This window comes from Rhinopithecus roxellana, chromosome 11, assembly GCF_007565055.1.
Source record: "Rhinopithecus roxellana isolate Shanxi Qingling chromosome 11, ASM756505v1, whole genome shotgun sequence".
NCBI lineage: Eukaryota > Metazoa > Chordata > Mammalia > Primates > Cercopithecidae > Rhinopithecus > Rhinopithecus roxellana.
Window position 1 is genome coordinate 79,154,101 of NC_044559.1, and position 24,407 is coordinate 79,178,507.

Here is a 24,407-nt window from a genome sequence, read left to right on the forward strand (position 1 = left end):
GTAAATAGTTGTTATACTGTATACTTTTAGGGAATAACAAGAAATAAAGTCTGTACATGTTCAATACAGACTATTTTTTCCGGACATTTACGATCCTAGGTTGGTTGAATCCACCGATGTGGAACCCACAGATAGAAAGGGTCATCTGACTGTATGTAGGCTGGCATGCCTACAACCTACTCCTATTCTGCCATTCCTTCTCTGAAACAGTAGCCCAAAGTGGCTATTTTTGTAGTTTACGATCCGGCCCCTTAGTCAGAGCTGATTAAACTGTACCACTGATAAAACGGAGAAAAATTCATACACAGGCTAAGACAAGCAGACCCCCCAAGTTTTTTAATAGAAGCCTTTGAGACTGAGACAGTTAAAAATTGGTGAATGAGCAGGGCGTGGTGGCTCACGCCTGTAATCCCAGCACTTTGGGAGGCCAAGGCAGGCGGATCACAAGGTCAGGAGATCGAGACCACCCTGGCGAACACGGTGAAACCCCGTCTCTACTAAAAATACAAAAACATTCGCTGGGCGTGGTGGTGGGCACCTGTAGTCCCAGCTTCTCGGGAGGCTGAGGCAGGAGAATGGCGTGAACCTGGGAGGTGATGGAGCTTGCAGTGAGCGGAGGTCGCGCCACTGCACTCCAGCCTGGGAGACAGAGCGAGACTCCGTCTCAAAAAAAAAAAAAAAAAAAAAAAAAAAAAACGTGAATCAGGCCAGGCACGGTGGCTCACAACTGTAATCCCAGCACTTTGGGAGGCCGAGACGGGTGGATCACCTGAGGTCAGGTGTTCAAGACCAGCCTGGCCAACATGGCCAAACTCCGTTTCTACTAAAAGTAAAAAAAATCAGCCAGGCATGGTAGCGGGTGCCTGTAATCCCAGCTACTCAGGAGGCTGAGGCAGGAGAATCACTTGAACTCGAGAGGTGGAGGTTGCAGTGAGCCAAGATCGCGCCACTGCACTCCAGCCTGGGCAACAAGAGTGAGACTCCATCTCAAAAAAAAAAAAAGATGATGACTGCTTGAACTGATAATTCGTGTAGAGCTGGTACAGCTTCACAGAGCCTGGGTAGGTAGAAACCATGCGTTGAACAATTAATTAGGAGACAGAAAAGAGTCGAAAAACCAAGCATCTCTTGGAAGGCAGAAAAACCACTATTCCTGGCACTCTGTAATCTAGATATAGTTTATTTTCTTATTTTACTTCGTTTTTTTTTTTTTCTTTCCTTTATCTTTCTCTCTCTCCTTCTCTTTCTTTCTTTCGAGACAGGGCCTCATTCTGTCACCCAGGCTAGAGCGCACTGGCATGATCATGGCTCACTGCAGCATCAAACTCCTGAGCTCAAACGATCCTCCTGCCTCAGTCTTCTGTGTAGCTGGGGCTACAGGCTTGAGCCACAGTGCCCAGCCTAGTTTATTTTTTATCTTCAAAATGCCCACAAGATGCCTATTATATGCTAACAATAAATTCTACTTTATTTAAGGTAGCTTAGCCAGGTGTGATGACTCACACCTGTAATCCCAACAACTCGGGAGGCTGAGACAGGAGGATTGCTTGAGGCCAGGAGTTCAAAGCCTGCCTCGGCAACATACTGAAACATCCATCTCTAAAAAAAAAAAAAACAGCAAAGAAATTAGCCAAGCACCATACCTATAGTCCCTACTACTCAAAAGGCTGAGGCAAGAAGACTGCTTGAGCCCAGGAGTCTGATGCTGTAGTGAGCTATGGTCACGCCACTGCACTTCAGTCTGGCTATGGAGCAAGACTCCATCTCTTAAAAATTAATAAACAAACAAACAAACATTGTTTCTTGATGGGAGTCCAGAAAAAAAAGAAAAAATAAGTAAGTTAGCTTAAGTAGACTTCTGTTCCTTAAAACTACATGAACCCAGCTGGGCGTGGTGGCTCACGCCTGTAATCCCAGCACTTTAGGAGGCCGAGGCGGGCGGATCATGAGGTCAGAAGATCGAGACCATCTTGGCCAACATGGTGAAATCTGTCTCTACTAAAAATACAAAAATTGGTTGAGTGTGATGACACGCACCTGTAGTCCCAGCTACTCGGGAGGTTGAAGCACGAGAATCACTTGAACCCGAGAGGCAGAGGTTACAGTTATCTGAGATCGGGACACTGCACTCCAGCCTGGCGACAGAGCGAGACTCTGACTCCAAAAAAAAAAAAAAAAAAAAAAAAAAAAAAAACCAAAAACTACATGAAGCCTAAGATATCATCTAAACTCTGTACTCTTCAATACATTCTATACTTTCCCGCCTATGCTACAGATAGCTAAATACACATCTTATTTCCCCTATTAAGGTAAAAACTAAACTGGTTACACAAACTTAGAACTGTATACACATAAAATTTAAAACGTTTCTACTTTTGTGCAACAAATGGTACTATCAAGAAGGTTTAATGATATCCATAGGAGAAAATAATTGCAAATCCTTATCTGTTAAGGGTCTAGAATCCAAAATAGGTAAAGAACTCATATAACTCAACACCAAAAACACACACAGCCCAATTAATACTAGGCAAAGGATTTGAATAAACGTTTTTGCAAAGATGATATACAAATGGGCAACAAGAACATGAATAGATGCTCAGCATCATTCGTTATTAGAAAATGCAAACCAAAATCACAAAGAAATACTATTCCAAACCCATTAGGATGGCGATATTTTTTTTTTCTGAAGAAAAATAACAAGAACATAGAGAAACTGGGACCCTCATTCATTGCTACTGGGAATGGAAAATGCTGCAGCTTTTAGAAAACAGTTTGGCAGTTCCTCAATGACTTAAACACAGAATTATCCTATAACCCAACAATTTCACTAAGGGGCATAGTATCCAAAAGAATTAAAAACCAGTGCTCAGGGAATATGCCCAAAGGAACTGATATCAGTATGTTTAAGATATCTCTACACTCCCATGTTCAAATGTAGCATTATTCACAATAGTCAAGATATGGAAGCAACCTAAGTGTCCATCAATGGATGAATGCATTTTAAAATGTATATGTACACGATGGAATATATTCAGCATTTTTAAATTAGGAAATTCTGTCATTTGTGACAACATGGATGAACAGAGAGAACATTATGTTAAGTGAAATTAGCCACGCAGAGAGACCAATACCACATGATCTCACTTCTATTTGGAATCTAAAAAAGTCAGACTAATAGCAGTAGAGAGTAGAATCGTAGTTACCAGAGGCCGGGGGGTGGTCACGGGGGAAGGAGATGGAGGTGGGTGGAGGAGAGTGAAAGGGAAAAGGGGAAATATTGGTCAGTGGGTACAAAATGGGTTTCAGTTAGATAGGAGGAATAAGTTTTGGTGTTCTACTGCATAGCACAGTGACTACAGTTAATAGTAATATATATTTCAAAACAGTTAAAAGAGGGTTTTTTAACGTTTTCAGCATAATTCAATGATAAATGTTTGAGGTGATGATATGCTAATTAGACTGATTTGATTATTCCACAATGCAAACATATATCAAAACTTCACATTGTGCCCCATAAATATACATTTGTCAATTAAAAATAAAACTTGAAAGAAAAAAGTGTTCAAACAAAAACTTGTACACAAATGATACTAGCAGCACTATCCATAACAACCAAAAGACAGAAACCACCCAAATGTCCACCAGCGGATAAATGGATAAACAAAATGTTATATCCAAGCAATGGACTATTATGCAATCATAAAAAGTAATGCTGTACTGATGCATGCTACAATATAAATGAACCTTAAAAACATGCAAAGTGAAAGAAGCCAGACATAAACAGTCAAAAAGTATATGACTCCCTTTATACGAAATATCCAGACTAAGCAAATACACAGAGACCAAAAACAGATTGTTGGCTTGGGGACAAGGCAGGATGGAAGTGACTGCTTAGTGAGTACAGAGCTTCTTTTTGGGGTAATGAAATGTTCTAGAACTAGATAGTGGTGCTAGTTGTACAACATTGTGAATGTATTGAATGTCACTAATTGTAAATTTTATGTTATATGCATGTCTTAGCTCAGGTTGCTATAACAAAATATTGACTTGATGGCTTGAACAACAGATATTTGTATCTCAAAGTTCTGGAGCCGGAAAAGTCTAAGATCAAGGCCCCAGCAAATTTGGTGTCTGGTGAGGAGTCTCTTCTGGTTTTCAGACAGCTACCTTTCTGCTGTGTGCTCACATAGCAACAGGGCAGAAAAAGGGAAGCAAGCTCCCCAGGGCCTCGTCTTATAAGGGTGTTAATCCCATCATTAGAGTCCCACCCTCCTGAACTCATCTAAACCTAATTACCTCAAAGATCCCACCTCCAAATATCATTACTGGGGATTAGCGCTTCAACACATAAATTTTGGAGGGACACAAACATTCGGTCCACAACAATATATTCCACTGCGATAAAAAAAATTTAGCAGATTTATAAAACTGAACTTCCAGTTATCAGTTTTTAAAATATGGTTGCCAGCATTCATCAACAGACTAACCGCTTACTTCTTTCAGTAGGAGTAAGTATCCCACACCAAAAGCCATATGTAAACCACACATTTCGGTAAAATAAAAACTTAGAGGAGATTCACTTTTTTCTTTGTGGTTCTGTTTGGTATTAAATATATTAAATAGAAAACTAAATTACACCGGTTAAGGCTTTTTAAACAAAATATAAAAATGACTGTTCCTATAAAAAGCTGTTTATTCTATATGAGCTGCTTTTGTTTTTTCTTTCCCCGAGACTGAGTCTTGCTCTGTCGCCCAGGCTAGAGTGCAGTGGTGCAATATTGGCTCACTGCAACTTTTGCCTCCCGGATTCAAGGAATTCTCCTGCCTCAGCCTCCCAAGAAGCTGGGATTACAGGCACCACCACGTGGAGCTAATGTTTTCTATTTTTAGTAGAGATGGATTTCACCATGTTGGCCAGGCTGGTCTCGAACTCCTTACCTCATGATCCACCCACCTCGGCCTCACAAAGTGATAAGATTACAGGCATAAGCCATCACGCCCGGCCTTTTAAGTTTTATTGAATCTAAAATGCAGGTTAATGTTAAAAACTTCACTGATGGGCCGGGCACGGTGGCTCAAGCCTGTAATCCCAGCACTCTGGGAGGCCGAGACGGCTGGATCACGAGGTCAGGAGATCGAGACCATCCTGGCTAACACAGTGAAACCCCCGTCTCTACTAAAAACTACAAAAAACTAGCCGGGTGAGGTGGCGGCACCTGTAGTCCCAGCTACTCGGGAGGCTGAGGCAGGAGAATGGCACGAACCCGGGAGGCGGAACTTGCAGTGAGCTGAGATCCGGCCACAGCACTCCAGCCTGGGTGACAGAGCAAGACTCCGTCTCAAAAAAAAAAAAAAAAAAACTTCACTGATGATACACAATATACTGTGTACATTATACTTAATATACTGTAATATACATTAAATAACCTGTACATTTAACACATTTAATAGTAAATGTATAAATACTTAATAAAAGATGTATGTGTTTGCTATCAAAAAAATGGCTGGGAGGACAGCTGTGGTGGCTCACGTCTGTAATCCCAGCACTTCGGGAGGCCGAGGTGGGCAGATCATGAGGTCAGGAGATGGAGGCCATTCTGGCCAACATGGTGAAACCCCATCTCTACTAAAAATACAAAAATTAGCCGGCCATGGGGGCGTGCGCCTCTAGTTCAGGCTACTCGGGAGGCTGAGGCAGGAGAATCACTTGAACCTAGGAGGCAGATGTTGCAGTGAGCCGAGATCGTGCCAGCCGAGATCGCACCACTGCACTCCCACCTGGGTGACAGAGCAAGACTCTGTCTCCAAAAAAAAAGAAAGAAAAAAAAAGGGTGGGGGTTGCTGGGCATGGTGGCTCAGCTTCTAATCCCAGCACTTTGGAGGCTGAGGCGGGTGGATCACTTGAGGTCAGGCATTGGAGACCAGCCTGACCAACAGGGCGAAACCTCATCTCTACTAAAAATACAAAAAATTGGCCGGGCGCGGCGGCTCAAGCCTGTAATCCCAGCACTTTGGGAGGCCGAGACGGGTGGATCACGAGGTCAGGAGATCGAGACCATCCTGGCTCACACGGTGAAACCCCGTCTCTACTAAAAAAAAAAAAAAAAAAAAAAAAATACAAAAAATCTAGCCGGGCGAAGTGGCGGGCGCCTGCAGTCCCAGCTACTCCGGAGGCTGAGGCAGGAGAATGGCGTAAACCCGGGAGGCGGAGCTTGCAGTGAGCTGAGATCTGGCCACTGCACTCCAGCCCGGGCGACAGAGCGAGACTCCGTCTCAAAAAAAAAAAAAAAAAAAAATACAAAAAATTAGCCTGGCACAGTGGCACGTGCCTGTAATCCCAGCTACTTGGGAGTCTGAGGCAGGAGAATCACTTGAACCCAGGAGGCAGAGGTTGCAGTAAGCCGAGGCTGCAACAGTGCACTCCAGTCTGGGTGAGAGTACAACTCTGTCTCAAAAATAATAATAATAATAATAATAATAATAAAAGACTAAAGTATAAAAAGATTGAGTGCAAAAAACAGACATATCTAGTTCTACAGAAATTGAGAATAATCTGTTAGGCTGATAAAAAAACCTAAAGAAGATATTTTCTTCAAAACTAGCAATAGCATTAAGGCAATATTTATAAAACAAAATTCAGCACTTCCTTTATATTACATTTCAGTTACAGATGCTGTAATCTGGATTTTCTTAAAAGTTGTGCAGCTGCCGCAAGTATTTTACCAAAATCTATATGTTTAGGTAGTTAATCCCTTTTTTTTTTTTTTTTTTTGAGACAGTCTTGGAGTCTCGCTCTGTCGCCCAGACTGGAGTGTAGTGGCCCAATCTCGGCTCACTGCAAGCTCCACCTCCCGGGTTCTCCTGCCTCAGCCTCCCGAGTAGCTAGGACTACAGGCGCCGGCCACCATGCCCAGCTAATTTTTTGTATTTTTAGTAGAGATAGGGTTTCCCTGTGTTAGCCAGGATGGTCTCAATCTCCTGACCTCATGATCCGCCCACCTCGGCCTCCCAAAGTGCTGGGATCAAAGGTGTGAGCCACCACACCGGGCCTGGTAGTTACTCCTTTAAACATGGACTGTTTTGCCAGCACACGGATAACTAAAGATTGCTGGGCTTTGTTAAAATTATTAGAGCTAGATTTACTTGGAGATAACCAAATTTAAGGGTGGCAGACCCCAAGTTTCAGGTTTAATTATCCTTCAATTTAATCTGTATCTCTACGCAAAGGTAAAAAAAAAAAAATGAACAAGAACATGGTCCCTGTCTCTGGAGACTTTGCAATTTAGTAGAAGAGACACACATGGGCCGGGCACGGTGGCTCACGTTTGTAATCCCAGCACTTTGGGAGGCCGAGGCGGGCGGATCACAAGGTCAGGAGATCGAGACCATCCTGGCTAACACAGTGAAACCCCGTCTCTACTAAACATTCAAAAAAAATAACTAGCCGGGCATGGTGGCAGGTAGCCTGTAGTCCCAGCTACTCGGGAGGCTGAGGCAGGAGAATGGCGTGAACCTGGGAGGTGGAGCTTGTAGTGAGCCAATCGCCCCACTGCACTCCAGCCTGGAGGACAGGGCAAGACTCCGTCTCAAAAAAAAAAAAAAAAAAAATTAGACACATACATAGAGGTAATTATGGAAGTCTCAATATTTTGTCTTTATCTCATTCAATCCTCAAAAATGGCTGATGAGTATACTGTCCCAGTCCACTTTATTTATTTTTTTTTTTTTTTGAGACGGAGTCTCGCTCTGTTGCCCAGGCTGGAGTGCAGTGGCGCAATCTCGGCTCACTGCAAGCTCCATCTCCCGGGTTCCCGCCATTCTCCTGCCTCAGCCTCCCGAGTAGCTGGGACTACAGGCGCCCGCCACCACGCCCGGCTAGTTTTTTGTATTTTTAGTAGAGATGGGGTTTCACCGTGTTAGCCAGGATGGTCTCAATCTCCTGACCTCGTGATCCGCCCGTCTCGGCCTCCCAAAGTGCTGGGATTACAGGCTTGAGCCACCGCGCCCGGCCTTTTTTTTTTTTTTTTTTGAGACAGAGTCTGGCTCTGTCGCCCAGGCTGGAGTGCAGTGGCCGGGTCTCAGCTCACTGCAAACTCCGCCTCCTGGGTTTACGCCATTCTCCTGCCTCAGCCTCCCGAGTAGCTGGGACTACAGGCGCCCGCCACGTCGCCCGGCTAGTTTTTTGTATTTTTTAGTAGAGACAGGGTTTCACTGTGTTAGCCAGGATGGTCTCGATCTCCTGACCTCGTGATCCGCCCGTCTCGGCCTCCCAAAGTGCTGGGATTACAGGCTTGAGCCACCGCGCCGGGCCCCAGCCCACTTTTATAAAGCAATGTACAGAACTTTTACACTAGATGTAAAACCTTGATTTTGCAACAATTTTACACCTCCAGGGTTTTTCCTGAAGTTGTTTCCTTTCTGATCCACAACAGCAAAACATGTAGCCAAACAGCTATTCTCTTTTCCCATCCTCATTAAATTCCTTACAAAATATAGTAAGCATAATTTTTCACATGACAATTTTCCTATCATCTCAATTCCTTCAAAAACAAAAATCCAGTTCAAAGTTTATTTTCCTTAAAGCTTCACAAAAAGACTACTGGTATGTCTCACTCAACTTATTTATGACCCCTTCTTGTAGAGATTGAAAGATTTATTTAAAGTTATTTACTTTTTTTCTCTAATCCAATATTACTGGTTTAAAAAAAATGTTATTTACATCAACTATTTGGATATCACATTTTGAAAAGGAGACTGACAACCACCCATAAACTACCATAACTATCTCCATGCTCCAGTTTCTCAAGTTGTAAATCATCTGCCACATGGCTATGCAAGTCACCGTTCTAAAATGTAGTTCTAAGTATGTCGCCATTGTTTAAAAAACCCACAAATGTTCCCTGTACTGCCACCTCTCACTGAATCAGTTCAAATTACTTAGTTCTGTCAGACAAATTTAGCTCCTCCATAATTTAGACCCGACCTTTTTGCCTCAGTTTTTGACACATACCTCAAACACCCTAGGGGCAATCATACTGATGAGAATCTGCAGTCCCAAAAAGTGCTGAGCTATTTTATATATAATTCTATATGTGTTATTTTTACCTGTCCTGTCATCAGACTCATTCTAACCCAAACCCTCTTCATTAGTAAAATAATAAGCTTTCATGTTTCATCTACTGTAAAGTTCCTAACTTCCTATCTCAAAGTTAATCACTCCTTCCTCAGTGGTATTGATGCATCTCATATCCTCTTTTATAATACTACTCAGGTAATATTGTAAGCATTGATATTATAGGACTCCCTTATGTGAAACTTTTTAAATAAAATGTTCTGTTTACCTAATCTCCTATGTGCCTAGTGCCTAGTATACATAGAGGACTCACAATAATTTGCTGAATGAATAAATGGCAAGAAAATTCCAAACTAATTCGTAAGAACTAAAAAGGGTTCTGCAGCAATCTTAAATGTCTGAAGGGTAATCATGTAAATGAATTGAATTGTTTTTTGTGGCGCTAAGGGGGAAATTGGGACTATGAACATTACAATGAACCACACTGTACTTCAACAAAGAACCTTCTAACAACTAATACCCTCAATAGACTCTGTTGAGAAAACTGAGCTCCAAATTAGTAAAAGAATTCAAGCAAGACTAAATAACATAGATCAGATGTCTAAACATTCTGAGAATAAAAAGGCATACACTTAGCTGTATGGTAGTTGCTGGTGCTTTGCTTTGTTGACATTTTGCTCATGTCTAACCTAGAAGTACATCCTGAACTGACAATATGCATGATAGAACCTTTCTTCCAGTTGCACAGGTGAAACCTGGATCCTGACCAAGGTAACTGTATTTTTTTCCCTACATAGTGTTATGTTTCTATTAAATGGACAACCAAATCAAAAGATTATGTATGTTTCAGTGGTGTTGTAGAAGAGCAATACAATCTTATCTACTCATTAAAATAAATGGCTAGTTATTACTTTACTCAAGAAAATTTTATAGTGGTTATCTCCTAAAATTTTCCCTTCATGCAGTAGAGTTCTCAGCTGTGTTATTTGTGCACCATCCAGTTTTGAAAGTTAATCCTTATCCTAGCATTCTTGACAGTATTACTGTGTTTTCTGAGAGTATTATCACAAAGATGGGCATTAACCTCCAGTTATTTGTTCAGTTAGTGTGCTAGTTACCTTATATAATAATTACCTATCAAAAGTTTTATTAGTTTTTTTTTTTTTTTTTTGAGACAGTCTTACTCTGTCGCCCAGGCTGAAGTGCAGTGGCGCAATCTCGGCTCACTGCAAGCTCGGCCTCCTGGGTTCACACCATTCTCCTGTCTCAGCCTTTCCAGTAGCTGCGACTACAGGCACCCGCCACCACGCCCGCCTAATCTTTTTTGTATTTTTACTAGAGACGGAGTTTCACCGTGTTAGCCAGGATGCTCTTGATCTCCTGACCTCGTGATCCTTCCATCTAAGCCTCCCAAAGTGCTGGGATTACAGGCGTGAGCCACTGCGCCTGGCTAGTTTTATTAGTCTTTAGATCAAAAATTTTGGTAACCAAAACAAATTCTGAATCACGAGTTATTTGTTTCCTAAATAACATTCAAGGGTTACCAATCTCTGTAACTCTGGGTAGTACCAATAACGTCAAAAAGTCAGTGAGGGGTTGGGGGAGTTAAGGCTTATGTAAGTACAAAAAAGCAACTTAAATGTTATCACTCTTCAAAAATACAGAAACTACTTATTCAGTTGGGATGTTTTCCTTATTTAAAACTTCAATAACTTACTTTAGAACTTAAATTTCTATGTACTATATCTTCCTGGTAATGAACCATGAATTTTTTCCACGTGGGTAAGAGGGACTTTAATTCCATTTGCTAGATTTACCCTGGTACTTGTAGGAACAATTTTCCTTTCCTTTTAGCACTGGAACTCAACTAAGAATACAGTGTGTGCAACTGTATATTGCATTTATTTTACCTTTTGATAAATGTACATTTTAGTACCCGAAACTATCATATTAACAACCTAAACTTTTAGAGCCTAAATTAAACTTTATATATACGACCTGTTATTTAAAAATAGTTCAGTTTGCCTGTAATCCCAGCACTTTGCGAGGCCGTGGGGGATAGATCACTTCAGGTCAGGAGTTCGAGACCAGCCTGGCCAACATGGTGAAACCCCATCTGTACTAAAAATACAAAAAATTAGCCAGGCGTGAGGCGCACGCCTGTAATCCCAGCTATTCCGGAGGCTGAGACGGGAGAATCGCTGGAACCCGGGAGGCGGAGGTGGCAGACAGCTGAGATCCCACGACTGTACTCCAGCCTGAGAGACAGAGGGAGGCTCCATCTCAAAAAAAAAAAAAAAAAGAAAAGAAAAGAAAAAAAAAGTTCAGTTTCACAGTATGGCCTATTAAGCCACCGGGAGACACAGACGTTAGGGAAGTTAAGGAGGGACATACAAGATACTTTAAAGAAACAAGTGGCTAGAAACATCCACAAAGGCAGTGAGGTAGGCCAAGTAGAAAAATTAGAAAAATATGGAAATAATCTGTGGTTATACTCTGAAACCAACAGGCCTAAGTACTAACTACATGGCTAACTTCTACGTAATATTTATCTCTCCAGCAATTTCTCTCTCTACGAGTATCTTCAAACTCATTCTCTAATAGTTTCTCGTGTCTCTTACCATACTTCCAAACCCTCAAATTTTCTTTATCATCTTCTCACCACCTTAACAAGAATAACATGGAAACAATGTATTATCTTTAGCTTTATTTTATATTCCTGTCCTGCTTTTCAAAAGCAGATAATGTGAACATTTTATGTTTTTCTAACAAAAAAAAGTAAACTATTATAGTATTTGAATGACTTTTTCCTGGGACAACAACAAAAAATGTATTTGCCCTACTTGACTAAAAGATAGCTATGAACAATCTAGATGAAAACCAGATCTGGAAATTCTAAATAATGCCTAACGTATGATGGGTAGTTGTATATTACAGTACTTGGGAAAATATAAGAAAACAGCACATAATTTGATTTCAAAATTATTATGTTCAGTTCCAAATTTAAAATGTTTTAATCTCTGTGGGGTTAGAGACAAGCAGATGAAAATATTTTTTAACAAAAAAAAGTATCTAACATAAAATTCAAATTAAAAAACATACCTGAAAAGCCACATTCAAAGATGAGTTAAACATCTTATAAAGTTCACTCTCAAACTAGCTCTAAGTAAGGAACATGACTTGTAGCTTGATTTCCTAAGGTAAACTTCTCTTAATTGCAGGAAAGAGCACGCTGAAAACCCAGACAGTTACATGGGTTTCCCTCTCTTTCCTATTTCAGCCACAAAAATAAGAAGCATAAGAAAGGCTGAGGCAGCAAATGCTGGAGGGGAGAAAACCATGTGCAGTGTGCAGGATTTCTTCTTAAAGGCACAGAAAATAATTACAACTAGCAGCAGAAGGAAGGAATATTAACACTTTTTTCACAGGCTATAAGAAAGGTAAAGGTATGCCAACAAACTGAGTAGACCTGAGGAAAATCTTACAAGTTAAAGCTTTTCACAAACAGGCAAGCATGGCTATCTAAACAGCATAAAATGAAAATAAAAGATTTTTCCCATTAATAAAAAGGAAGCCAAGATTGAATCTGGCCGAAATAATTAATCAACCAAGTAAAGGCTAGCAAAGTACTTCCAGATTTGTATTTTGAATCTGTTCTCTATTATACATCTCTGTTTATACTCATCAATTACATAGTACCTGAATATGACCCAATTTTAAATCAGTAAAGCAATGTGAACTATAAAGGTGTATTGTACTTTCAGTCACTACCTGAGGAGACCTGCCTATTAACCAGCCCAGGATTTCCATGGTTATAGTCGGGGAATCACCCACATCAGAATCACTTGCGGGCCCTTTTAAAAAGTTGGATTCCTGGTGGACCCCACCCAAGATCTACTTGGGTCTCAAGGAATCTGCATTCTTAACAACCCTCCCCCTTCCAAGTAATTTTAAACACTAAATTTAAGAATCACTGTAGTAGGGTCCAAGCAACTATCGGCCATAACAACCTGAAGATAACTTACAGTATAGCTAACAGAGTTCCTAGGGAGAAAAAAGCAGCCTCAAAAAGGACACACTTTGCCTTTCTGCATACATTTAGAGATGGATAACAGATGTATCGTCTCAAAATCTCCAAATGTTTCCACTCTTTCCCAAAACCTTCCTACCACAACATACTAAGTATGAAATGTACGAGTAAGCCAAGTTAAACATTTCATGAACTTAAACTAAAAAATTGGCTTTGCCTGTCTATAAAAGTTCCTTAAGACAATAAAAAATACAAATATTTTAATCCTTCTCAGCATTCCTTCCTTTTGGTTCCTTCTCAGATTTGCTTTTTAGTCAAAGCTTCAAGACTTCGGGAAATGTTATATCACTACACCAGAATCTACTTTAACATCCATCCAATCCCATGTACAAATTATGTTTAAAAATCTTCTACTGCGCAAATTGTGTAACGTTTCCCAGACAGTACACAAAAATTCATCCAGTATCTTTCTTTCTTCAAATCAGTGGATTTCAGTGGTGAAGTTGAGGAAGGTGTTATAGTAGTCTTGCTATAGTCTGAATAATAACATTTGAATCTTCACTATATGCCACATAGCAAAAACAAAGAATGTAAAATATTATTTAACCCTCATGGCAATCCCATGAATTAGGCATTATTATAATCCCCATTTTATGGATGAGTTGCCTAAAGTCCAGAGAAGTCCAGAATTAAAGAGCTAGTAAGCTAACTCAAACCCAAGCAGCCTAACTCTAGAACGAGCATTTTTAAGCACCATACCATCCTGTAATTTGAAGATGCCACCTAGGATTAAGCAATTCACTAAAACATAGTTGACAATCTGAATCAACTGCAAGCAATTTTATCTTTCTTTGGAGACAGTCTCACTCTGCCATCCAGGCAGGAATGCAGTGGTGCGACCATAGCTCACTGCAGCCCCGACCTCCCCAGCTCAAGCGATCCTCCCATTTCAGCCTCCCAAGTAACTGTGGCTACAGGTGCACACCACCATGGCCAGCTAGTTTTTTAATTTTTTATAGAGACAGCATCTCACTATGTTGCCTAGGCAGCCTCGAACTCCTGGGCTCAAGCAATCCCCTCACCTTGGGCTCCCAATGAAGGCATGAGCCACTGGGCCCAACCAGGCAACTTTCTAAAAATGCAAATTCACCAGCCAAATAGTAGGTCTCCTGAATCTGACTAGGTGGAGGCTGTGAATTAGAGAATCTAATTTTTGTAAATGTGTTTTTAGGTGATTTTTTAAATTTTTTAAATAAAATGAGATGGGGTCTTGCTATACTGCCCAGGCTGGAACTCCTGGCCTCAAGTGAATCTCCAGTCTCAGCTGCCCAAAGTGCTGGGATGACAGGCATGAGCCACTATATCTGGGCGGTTTCAGGTGATTTTGAAATATACCAAAAGCTAGAAACAAATGCACTAGCTCACCAAAGTGCCACAATGGCAACCTTCATGAAATAACTCATAGTCTGGAAGTTAAAGGCTTAAATTCCAGTTAATTGATTAACTAAAATGTACTTAATACCCCATTCTCTCTCTCTCTCTCACTACTCCTCCCCATCTCAAAGAAATAAGAAAAAAATAGATCTAGAATTTGCTATAGAACAGAAAAAAAGAGCTGCTGCTTTGTGCCACCTTCACATGAAAAACTAAAAGATCACTGATATTTCTATCATGATTACTCTAAGGCAGAGTTAGACCTTTGCTAAAAGACACATTAAAGGTGGAATTTGGAGTTGAAAGGAATAGTTCTATCTCTAGCATGCCTCTCATTTTACAGAGGGAAAAAAATCCTGTTTTTTTCAGCTTTCTCTTTAACTCGGTTCACATTTGTAATATTCAATCAGTAAATATTTGTGGTCTACTACTGTGGGTGCAACAGAATTGTGCATTATAATACCACAATATTAGAACTGAAGGGACTCTGAATATCCCAATTTCATAGATGAGGAAACCGAAGTCCAGAAATTTAGTGAATTGCCCAAGGTTAACAGAATTATTTAATGGCAGAAGTTGTTACCTAGGACAAAAACCAAGTTACTTATCTCTCAAGCATTGTATTTTCACTACACCAAAAGCTAAGTTTTTGTTCTTAAATTTATAATTCATAGAAATCAGTGTATTAGCTTCAAGCCCTAGGAATAGATCTATAGTCTAGTTGTAATTCTTACATTAATTAGCTATCTGAACAAATAACCATAAAATAGAAATAAACCCTACCCTTCCTAGGTCACAGTAATATGTAAAGAACAACAACCAAAAAAAACTGTGGCTGGGCACGATGGCTCACACCTGTGATCCCAGCACTTTGGGCGGCAGAGGTGAGCAGATCACCTGAGCTCAGGAGTTCGACACCAGCCTGGGCAACATGGTGAGACCTCATCTCTATGAAAAAAAAGAAAAGGAAAAAAAACTTATGAAGAAAATACATATGAAAATAATTTTAGAAAACTGTGAAATTATGTAGAACTAAGATACACTTTCATATTTTTTCCTAGAGGCAAACGGTACTGGTTTTAAAATCTTGGAAATGCTGCCCCTAAATAGTGTGCAGTGAATATCATTGTTCTAGGTTAAACAATGAGTTACCATGCATAATTCATTTCCAATATTAAATTAATACCACCTTGTTAGATAATATCTAGCAAATAAAAGATTATTTGTCAACACCATCATTGGCTTTCCATGGAGTATTAAGGCATGAATAAGGTGATCACAGAAGTTCCTTCCACTTAAAAGATCTAAAAACTTAAAAGTGAAAACTTCCATTTAAAAGTAACACAACCACTCCCCAAATAAAAACCTTTTAGTCAAAATCTCCTACAAAGTGTGAGGTTTTTTTTTTTTTTTTGAGACGGAGTCTCGCTCTGTCGCCCAGGCTGGAGTGCAGTGGCCGGATCTCAGCTCACTGCAAGCTCCGCCTCCCGGGTTTACGCCATTCTCCTGCCTCAGCCTCCTGAGTAGCTGGGACTACAGGCACCCGCCACCACGCCCGGCTAGTTTTTTGTATTTTTTAGTAGAGACGGGGTTTCACTGTGTTAGCCAGGATGGTCTCGATCTCCTGACCTCGTGATCCGCCTGTCTTGGCCTTCCAAAGTGCTGGGATTACAGGCTTGAGCCACCACGCCCGGCCAAGTGTGAGGTTTAATTAAGAGCATTGTACAAATGTTAGTTTCTTAGTTGTGACAAATGTACCATAAATATAAGGTGATGTTAACCAAAGGGGAACAGGGGGAGGGGTGTGGAAACTCTCGGTATTTACCTTTGCAACTTTTCTACAAATCTAAAACTATTTAAAAATAAAATATTTTAAAAATTAAAAATAAATCTCTATAGCCATTTTGGATAGTTTAGAGATTTCTATTAAACAAGTAACTCCAAGTTAGTATTATAATAATAGTCTGCTTTGCTTACAACTGTGTAGTAAAAAATGTTAATTTGGCCGGATGCAGTAGCTCATGCCTGTAATCCCAGCACTTTAAGAGGCCAAAGCAGGCAGATCACTTGAGCCCAGGAGTTTGAGACCAGTCTGAGAAACATGGCAAAACCCTGTCTCTATAAAAAATACAAAACAAAATTAGCAGGTCGTAGTGGTGCATGCCTGTAGTCTGAGCTACTTGGGAGGCTGAGCTGAAAGGATCAATTGAGTCCGGGAGTCTGAGGCTGCAGTGAGCTGTGCCACCGCACTCTAGGCATGGACAAGAGTGAGATCCTGTCTCCAAAAAAAAAAAAAAAAAAAAAAAAAAAGTTACTTTAATTTAGCGCTTCAAAGTAATATGCTTGAGTGCTTAAATTATCTTACTTCCACAAAAATCAGAGTTTCTGAATATGTTCTACCTAATTTGTATTCAGGTTATCACATTTCTAATCTGCCAACTGAATGAAAACCACAAATTTCTAAGGTGAAATCCTGAACCAATGCTGAATTTCCGGTGCTTTAGTGTAGGTCCCTAGAGTATTGTTTTTTTTGGAGTTTTTAAAAGAAAATACTGGATCTGAGGTAGGTGAAGGAGTGAGACACAGGGAACAGATATAAAAGGCTCTTGAGCTAGCTCCCCAATTTAACATAATGGTAGCTTCACAACACTCTAAAATCCTAATAGACTTTTGTGTTTATTCCAGAGCAGTTAATTACGTATTATTTTCAGCTTTCCTAACATTTTAAACATTAATTATAGTAGCACAGTTGATCCTGAACAAAACAGGTTTTAATTCAATTGATTTTTCCTTCATTCTCCTTGTAAATAATTGTATCAGAGTATTAAAAAGCTGCATGCTTTGGGGAGCTTTTAAAATCTTTTAAAACAGGCCAGGCACGGTGGCTCAAGCCTGTAATCCCAGCACTTTGGGAGGCCGAGACGGGCGGATCACGAGGTCAGGAGATCGAGACCATCCTGGCTAACATGGTGAAACCCCGTCTCTACTAAAAAATACAAAAAGTTAGCCGGGCGAGGTGGCGGGCGCCTGTAATCCCAGCTGCTCGGGAAGCTGAGGCAGGAGAATGGCGTGAACCCGGGAGGCGGAGCTTGCAGTGAGCTGAGAACCGGCCACTGCACTCCAGCCTGGGCGACAGAGCAAAACTCCGTCTCAAAAAGAAAAAAAAAAAAAAAAATCTTTTAAAACATCAAAAGTTTCATATTTTGCCTTTTCTTTAGTTATCTGAGAAAGGGACTTATTTTTTTAGAAACTCACGTTGAAACTTGTTTTTATTTTAGTTGACTGGGGGAGGAATACACACTATGGAACAAGTAAGGGAGCCTTATAGGACAGAGATGTTTATAATGGCTCAGTCAGATGGATAAATTATGATTTTGTCAACTAGCGCAAATTCTAGGTGGAAAAAAGGACGTGGCTGACTTTCCTGTTTCCGAGACCCTTAAATTAAGAAAAAAATCTTCATCAGTTTTCATATTAGGGAGAATGGAGACTATCTAGATGTGAAAAGAAATCACTAAAAGAGCCTTTAGTTTTTCCTACTCACCCCAACCATTGTAAAAAGAGCTCTGTGAAAAGAGCTTTTGCCACAATATTTAGGAAGTTTCAGAAGTCAACAACTACAGAGAAAGTCACATGGATCTGCATGTTTCAAAATCTATAAAGTCAATTTTCTTCTCAGATAAAGGGAAAAAAATCTTCAATTATTCCTTCCTTACCTTAGCAATGCCCTTTAAGGTCACCAAATTCATATAAAGACTTGATTAAAAAAAAAAAATCAGCACTACCAGGAAACACAGATAAGTATCTATATTTTTAAATAACAGTAACTATGCCAATGCAATCCTAACAAGCTTCAAAAGTATTAAATGGCCTAAAAACAAACAAACAAAAAACTACGAAAGAGTCTACCTATGTAAAAAATAAAGCATTCTATTTAGAAAACAAGACATGAATTTACTTGAAGGACCCACAAAAACTTTGGTTTAGAACTTTTTTTAAGAGACACAGTCTCACTCTGTCACCCAGGCTAGAGTGCAGTGACTCAATCATGGCTCACTGCAGCCTTGAACTCCTGGACTCAGGCAATCCTCCTGCTTCAGCCTCCAGAATAGCTGGGACTACAGGCACGCGCTACTATGCCCAGCTTAGAACTATTTTTTAAGAAGAGTAACAAATGGATCCTTGAGGAATTAAGGCAAGCTTGGAAACACAAAAGACTTCAAAAGTGTTCACTCCTCCTCACTGCTGAGTGGTACCCATCTAGCATTTCAACTTTTTTTTTTTTTTGAGACGGAATCTTACTCTGTCACCCAGGCTGGAGTGCAAGTGGCACAGTCTCAGCTCACTGCAAGCTCCACCCCCAGGGTTCTAGCATTTCTCCTACCTCAGCCTCCTGAGTGGCTGGGATTACAGGCACCCACCACCATGCCCAGCTAATTTGTTTGTATTTGCAGTAAAGACAGGGTTTCGCCATGTTGGCCAGGCTGGTCTCGAACTCTTGACCTCAGGTGATCCACCCGCCTCGCCCTCCCAAAGTGTTGGGATTACAGGTATGAGTCACTGCACCCAGCTGCATTTCAATTTTTATAGACAGGAAAAGGTCAAGAAACTGAGGGAATGGTACTTCTAGCGCTCTGACAGCCAAGTCACCATAAACACAGAAAGGTGTCCATGTGAAACTGAAGCAAGCCCCCAGTAGGGACTGAAATAGAACTCACCTCATGTGGAAGGGAAGGAAGGTGGAAGACGACCACTAAGGCCCTCCAAATGAAAGCAGTCATATTCTAAATGAATTCCTGTATTTCCTATATGATATCTACTGAAATAATGTGTCTTAATTTAACATACTTTGTAGTAATAGATACATTCCTGTAAAATGTTCCCCCTTCTTAAGTAAACATAAAACTTTTTTTTAAAGGTTTCTCGTATAGATTTTTGCCTAATTAAGGGAAAGAGAAGAACGAAGTGCGAAGGGAAGAAGAAAAGCATGGAGGATAAACAGGTGGCAGAGAAAAAGCCATAAAGTGAACAAAGGTTGTAGACTGAACATAAACATGGACTGGGAAATCAGGAATCCTGGTTTCAAATCCCAGCCTGCCACTAGCTAACTAAATTACCTTCTTTAGACAATGAGATTCCTCATCTAAAAAAAATAAAATGGGAGTAAGGGTTGCACCGAAGAACAAGATTCCATTCCAAACAAGCCACTTCCAAAGAGAGCCCTCACCTGGAGCTTCAGAGTTGAGAATAGCAACTATGCATTTGGGGGTAGGGTTGGATGTCTTGGGTTGTGTTGTGAGACAGGGGTAATTTCTGATTATTTTTATTGTGGATGGAGATTTTGCTCAAAATTACACTACCTAGCTCGAGCACAGTAAAGGGGAATCCATGAAAGCTACTGATTCAACCCAATCTGAATGGTGTTCTTCATACCAGTGGCTAGGTATTATAGTTTCAGAGATGAATGTCACAGTTCCTGCCTTTAAGGTGTTCAGAATTCAGTTAAGAAAAACTGTGCCTCTCTGACTCTGCCCTTTCTTTCCCAAGAAGTCATATAAAGGAAGCACTGACTCTTAGAGACCTGACATTCAGACCTCTATCAGGAAAAATGAGGCTTAGAGAAATTAACTTTAGGGCACCTGTTTTCTGACTTCAAATCCAGTGCTCTGACACATATGAATAATGTGGCCATATGAATGTCATCTAGCTATATTAAGTTCTATTAGGCTACAAATAAAAGAAAATTTAAAAATTAAATAAAAATTCCTGCCTACTTAAAACACATGGGAAATGAAAGAAAAAATAAAATTTCTGCCTACTGCTAATAATATGAAAGCCTCTTATAAATAACATTGTTGGCTGGGCGCGGTGGCTCACGCCTGTAATCCCAGCACTTTGGGAGGCTGAGGCGGGTGGATCACCTGAGGTCAGGAGTTCAAGACCAGCCTGGCCAACATGGTGAAACCTGGTCTCTACTAAAAATACAAAAATTAGCCAGGCATGGTGGCAGATGCCTATAATCCCAGCTACTTGGGAGGCTGAGGCAGGAGAATCGCTTGAGCCCAGGGGGCGGAGGTTGCAGTAAGCCAAGATGGCACTACTTCACTCCAGCCTGGGCAAAAGAGGGAAACTCCATCTCAAAAAAAAAAAAAATTGTTCATAAATTGCAATTTATCTGTCTTCAAACTTAATCCCCACTAGCCTGCACCCCACCTGCAGGTCAGGGAGAGTTGTCTAAATCATCTCTATTCACAATGCATGGCACAGAGCAAGAACTCAAGAGTATACTAGTTGAATCTGTGATCTCCAAAGCCCCTCCCAGATCTAAAATTGCCTGACATCTGACCTGAAAACATGACCAAGATAGATATGACCAATAAACACCCAAAGGCCACACAGTGTCACAAATTTATAAACCTAACTCACCTTGAGATCTTTTAGAATATTGCCAGTACAAGTTTTAAATATATTTTTGCAACTATATTACAAATACAGATCTCATTACTATATTGTCCTGAGTAACACAAAATTAGGATTTTCCACTTTTGATTTAAGAAACTTTATATTTGTAAATTTATATGAGCAAAAAAAAATATGGAATAAACTAGAAAGAGGAATAAGAAATATCAATTATAATCAGAAAATTATGCCTTTATATCTACAATATGTATGCTAATTGTATAACCTGCTAAAACTTGAGCTCAGAATTCGCTTCTTTCACTTCTGGTTGTAGTCAAGATCCCCAAAAAGGTAGCAAAAACACAGTAAAGAGAACTCTGTAAAGGAAAGTTTTACAAGTTGGGCATATTTTCCTATTTGCCTAGGGATTTAAAAAAAAAAAAGAAGAAGAAGAAGAAAAAAGGCGTGTCAAAATCTAACTCAAGGAAAACTGCTTTTTTTTTTTTTTTTGAGAGAAGTCTCACTCTTAACCCCCAAGTTTGAGTGCAACGGCTCAATCTCAGCTCACTGCAACCTTCGCCTCCAGGATTCAAACGATTCTCCTGCCTCCGCCTCCCAACCAGCTGGGATTAAGTCGCCTGTCAATACGCCCGGCTAATTTTTGTATATTTTAGTAGAGACGGGGTTTCACCATGTTGGTCAGGCTGGTCTCGAACTCCTGACCTCAGGTGATCCGCCCGCCTCGGCCTCCCAAAGTGCTGGGATTACAGACGTGAGCCACTGCGTCCGGCCGTAAACTGCCCTTACAGTAACGTCCATTAAGTATTTTCTGACTACTCTTATTTATCCTTATTAAATCAACAAACCCCCATCCTGAAATCTGCAATGTTCAGCGCCATAATTTATTTTCTTTCTTTTCTTTTCCTTGAAAGACGGAGTTTCGCTCTTGTCCCCCGGGCTGGAGTGCAATGGCGCGATCTCGGCTCACTGCAACCTCTGCCTCCCGGGTTCAAGTGATTCCTCTGCCTCAGACTCCCGAGTAGCTGGGATTACAGGCACCTGCCACCATGCCTGGCTAATTTTTGTATTTTTAGTAGAGACGGGGTTTCACCATGTTGGCCAGGCTTGTCTCGAACCCCTGACCTCAAACAGTCCGCCCGCCTCAGCCTCCCAAAGTGCTGGGATTACAGGCAGGAGCCACCGCGCCCGTCCCATAATTTAATTTCAAGAATATCCTGTCAAATCACAAATACAATACCATTTTTTTTAAAAGTTATTGGGAGAAAAAAGCGGAGGCCTATCTGGGAGATTAAGAGAAAAGGCTTTCTTTCCTTAAAGCGCTAATTTGGCTTAAAAAGTTGGGATAAAATTATAAACACCAAACTGCATTTTAATAAAGGCCACTGAAACAAATAAATAAACACTATGAAGCACAACCACTTCTAATTTCAAGAATTCCCAAACCACTTGAATGGATTTAGACTCTATGCAAACACAGCAAATAAACAGCTCTACGAAAGGACTTCCTTTTCTTTTTCACAACCACACCCGTACACACATACTGCCTCCCCCCACCCTTCAACAACCTAAATCTTTGTAGTACAATTTTAAAAAATTGGGGACGGAGATGGTTATCCGCTTTTCCAGAAAAAGCAACTGCAGATGCCGCACTAGCCAGCTGGCTGACCCTGACTGCTCAGAAGCCAGGTATGAATGGCAGGTACAGCCTCCCGCCGACAAGGCAACAGAAAGACTCGCTGTCCACAAAGCTCACAACTTCTCCTATAGAAACACAAAGCCGATCCAGTTCCTCTTCCTCCAGTGAAAATCAAAGCTAAACCCTGACAAGTGCGGGGCTGGCAAGGAAGCGGCCGACCAAGCTCCCGGCTCCGACTCCGACCCAGACCTCGGCCCTGCCCCCGGTACCGGCCCCGCCCCGAGTCCCCACGCAGCCTGCGCCGTACCTGGCGAAGAAGTCCGCGAAGCCGCCGCTCCGTCGAGCCCGAGCCAAAGTCCCTGCAGGACCCTGCTCCGCGGCGGGCAAGGGCACCGGCGGCCCGGCCGGGGGCAGGTGATCGCTGGCGCTGTGACCGCGGCTCACCTCGAAAGTGTTCCGAGAGTTCAAGTGAATGTCAGAAAAGCCCAGGCGCGGCTCCGCACCCCCACTAGTCCTCTCAGCCGAGGTGGCAGGGGGCGAGCCCTCCTCTGGACCCCCGGCGCCAACTCCCGGCTGCTCTGAGTCCTCGCTACCGCTGCAGCTGTTGGCCGGGCTGTCCCCCGAGCCGCTGCCCGCGCCCTCGGGCTCCTCGGCGTCCGCGGCCACCAGGCAGCAGCTCCGAAGCGGGTCCTCAAGCGGCGAGGCCCAGTCGGACGGGCTGCCCGCGCTGTCCGCGTCCTCGTCGCCAGGCCCCTCCAGGCGGAGGCGGCCGCAGGGGCGGCGGCGGCGCGACTCCCGGCCGCCGACGCGCGCCAGCCCGCGAGCCTCTTCCAGATCGCGACAGTCCCGACCGGGCAGAAAACCCGAGTCTCCGTTGGTCATGCCTCCGTGCCGCGGCACGCGGCCATCCGCCACCTCCGCGCCGCGGTGCTTGGAACCCGAGCCCAGCGGGCAGCCGTCCGATCGTGGGGCTGCCGAGGGCAGCGGGGCGCCAGCTTGGCCAGCGGGGAGCGGACAGTAGCAGAGCCCCGGCTCCAGCTGCTCCCCGGCCGCCGCGAGGTAACGTTGAAGGAGCTGCCTAGGCGGCGTTTCCTCCTCCTCAGCCTCCTCCGGCGGCTCCACAGCGCCGACGCCTCCGCCAAAGCCGCCCATGGCCCGGATTATCTTCCCGTCCTGGCCCACGGGCTCCGGCGCAGGCACCGGGAGCAACTTGGGGTTTCTTCCCGAGCAGGCTCCGGCATCCTCCGGACCCACCATCTGGGGGCGGGTGGCGGCCGCCCCAGGTGGCAAGGAAGGACTCCAGGCGCACGCTTGGCCGCAGAACAGCTCTGACTGCTGGAGCCGCGGCGACAGCCGCCGCAACGTTCCCAGACCCACCCCTCCCACCCGCGGGGTCAGACAGTTGCGGGAGGGCGGGCACGCGCCAGGACTCGCGCACGCGCAAAAGTCGGACCGGTCAAGCCCCGACCTGGAGATTCCCCGAACCATAGAGACGGTAGCTAGAGAGACGCAGGCTGCCAATCTAGGATCAGCCATCTGGATGGTGGAGGCTGGTTGGCCTGCTCCAAGAGTGACAGTTCTTACCGAAGCGCGGGTATTGCTCGCTTAGCAAAAATTCACTTGATGTATTTCATTTATGGTAGTAAAATACTCCCATATTTGGGAGGTGTTAGCGTGGGTAAGTCCTTCCAGCTCTAATTGGTCACCAGTCGACTTTACGATTTTTACATCCTTCTCACGCATCATTGCCACAGTTCAGGGCTTCATCACTTCATCGAGAAGAGTCAACACCCTCTCTTCTTCACTTCATCTAA

The 24,407-nt window shown here is 42.4% G+C and overlaps 1 protein-coding gene across 1 annotated transcript in view; it reads right to left on the reverse strand.

The window, feature by feature from the left end:
• Window positions 1–23,983, reverse strand: part of TBC1D12 (TBC1 domain family member 12) — a 149,376-nt gene extending 125,393 nt beyond the window's left edge. Inside the window, exon 1 of the mRNA XM_010368128.2 lies at window positions 22,901–23,983. Coding sequence (XP_010366430.1) covers window positions 22,901–23,850 — 950 coding nt within the window. The 5' untranslated portion in view covers window positions 23,851–23,983. The remainder of the gene's footprint in view (window positions 1–22,900) is intronic.
• Between the last annotated feature and the right edge of the window lie 424 nt (window positions 23,984–24,407).